This window comes from Propithecus coquereli, unplaced genomic scaffold (genome assembly GCF_000956105.1).
Source record: "Propithecus coquereli isolate 6110/MARCELLA unplaced genomic scaffold, Pcoq_1.0 Scaffold1964, whole genome shotgun sequence".
Taxonomy (NCBI): Eukaryota; Metazoa; Chordata; class Mammalia; order Primates; family Indriidae; genus Propithecus; species Propithecus coquereli.
In genome coordinates, this window is record NW_012144567.1 from 8,423 (window position 1) to 10,553 (window position 2,131).

Here is a 2,131-nt window from a genome sequence, read left to right on the forward strand (position 1 = left end):
GCTGTGTCTGCTTGCTGTAAAATCAGATTCCCTAAGCCTAGTGCTCCTCCCCTGCACTGCAATGGACTCCAGGAACAGGCATCGATAGGATCCCACCTGTGTCACCCACGTGGGATTGAGCGGCTTGGAAAAAGGAGGGAAACCAAGAAGAAGCACGTGCTGTTGTGCCGTGAGTTGTCAACCACCCTTTGTCTCTGACCCTGGAATCTCGTGTCTGTGGCAGAATCCATGAAAAAGTAACACGTTAACTTATAACCTTGCGAGTAAGAAAAAAAATCTTAGACAGTTCAAAAAATCCTTATCCCACCTTGAAACCATTCTTCTAAGTGAATTATCAGAAGAATGGAAAAGCAAACAGCACATGTACTCACCATTAAAATGGAACTAATCAATCAACACTTACGTGCACACATGGAAATAACATTCATCAGAAATCCAGCGGGTGGAAGGGGGCAGGAGCAGATGGGTAATTCACACCTAACAGGTACAATGCCCACTACCTGGGTGCTGAACACACTTACGACTTTGACTCAAATGGTACTAAAGAAATTTTTGTAACCAAAATGTTTGTACCCCCATTATAATCTGAAATAAAAAGGCAAAATATACAGACAAATCCGTAACCCCATTCTCCACATCTCCCTCAGCCCACAACCTTGGCAGTGGGATTTTTCAGCAATTTGCATTAAGAGACGGAGCCTATTTTACCCACCACACTTTGATTCTGTGCCAGACCTTTGCCTTTTTTTTGGCCAATACGATGTGGGAAAAATGATGACACAATAACTCTACTGAACTCCAAGAGGCTTTGCAGCCTCCTCTCACTCCCTGGGAGCCCTGTATCTGCCGTGGGGACAGCCGGGGATCCCTTCTGGAGGGAGAGAATCGCATGGAGGAAAGTCCAGCTGTCCCTGCTGAGGCTGTCCTAGATCAGCCTGATGCCGGCCGAGCCCCACACAGGTGAGAGACTGAGCCAGGATCAGCAACGCTGCCACCCGGCCCGCAGCTGATCACACACCCTGAATGACCCTTCCACAGCCACAAGAAGCAGCCCACTGTCCCCCAGACTTATTAGCAATGACGAGCACATTGATTAATCCAATGAGTTCGGAAGTGGTTTGTTCGCAGCAGTAGCTGCTGTGTAATCTTCATCATTGCTCTCTTGAGCTCACAGGGAGAGAAACAGAGAAACTGACACTGTCTGAGCACCTGCTATGTGCCACGGACAGGACACCATTACATCATCTTGACCTCCTCTTAAGTAGGGATTATTATACCCATTTTACAGGTGAGGAAAGCAAGTCTCCGAGAGGAAGAAGAAGGACCAAGCCACCCAGCAGAGCCAGAACTCCAGCTCAGACCTGTCTGTGGGCCCTCCACCCCAAGGCTCCAGCTAGGACCCCAGTGTCAAGGGACTTACGTGCATTATGCTCACGCTGTCGTTGAAAATCTTCACGTAGGGTTTCAGGATGTTGAAATGGAAGGCGGGAGTCAGCATGCGACGGTGGCGGCTCCACTTGTCACCGGCACTCAGCAGGAGCCCCTCCCCTAGTCGGGCAGCGAAAGGCAGTGAGCAAAGGCAGCACCTTCTCCTGCCCCACAAGGTTGTCCCCGCCCCACTCGCCTGCAGTTACTCACCCAGCCAGGGCTTTATGAAGCCGTAGAGGATACTATTCTTCCGTACAATGGCGGCTGGCATGAATGAGGACAATCAGGAACATGGACGGGCAGGGGAGGGGCTTGGGGTGGGGTTGGAGGCTCCCAGCCAGGGGTATGAATTCCCTCCTCCAAGTCCAGAATAGCAGGAAGGGGGCCAAGTGCAGACAGAGCAGGGAGGACGGGGAAGGGAGGGGCCCAGATCAGGCTGCAGCAGACACTAGAGCAACACACACCCTCACAGGGCAGAGCACACACCATCATGCCTTCACATGGCCCTACATGCCTCAGCATGTCTGCAACAGCCGAACACAGCTCAAAACCCTACAAAACAACTTCCTAAGAACCTAGGATACCCTGCCTACCCAGAACTCTGACACCCCCTGACAGGGATCTCAGACATGTGACATGCCCCGATGTGTTACAGGTCCTGACACAGCCACGACACACATGACAAACCCTAAATCACCCAACA

At 51.2% G+C, this 2,131-nt stretch overlaps 1 protein-coding gene across 1 annotated transcript in view; it reads right to left on the reverse strand.

Moving 5' to 3' along the window:
• Positions 1-2,131, reverse strand: part of LOC105809578 (docosahexaenoic acid omega-hydroxylase CYP4F3-like) — a gene marked incomplete at both ends in the record, with an annotated part of 8,741 nt that overhangs the window by 2,110 nt on the left and 4,500 nt on the right. The window contains 3 exons of the mRNA XM_012643419.1: positions 1,197-1,212; positions 1,395-1,548; positions 1,639-1,696. Of these exons, the coding sequence (XP_012498873.1) occupies positions 1,197-1,212; positions 1,395-1,548; positions 1,639-1,696 (228 nt within the window). The remainder of the gene's footprint in view (positions 1-1,196; positions 1,213-1,394; positions 1,549-1,638; positions 1,697-2,131) is intronic.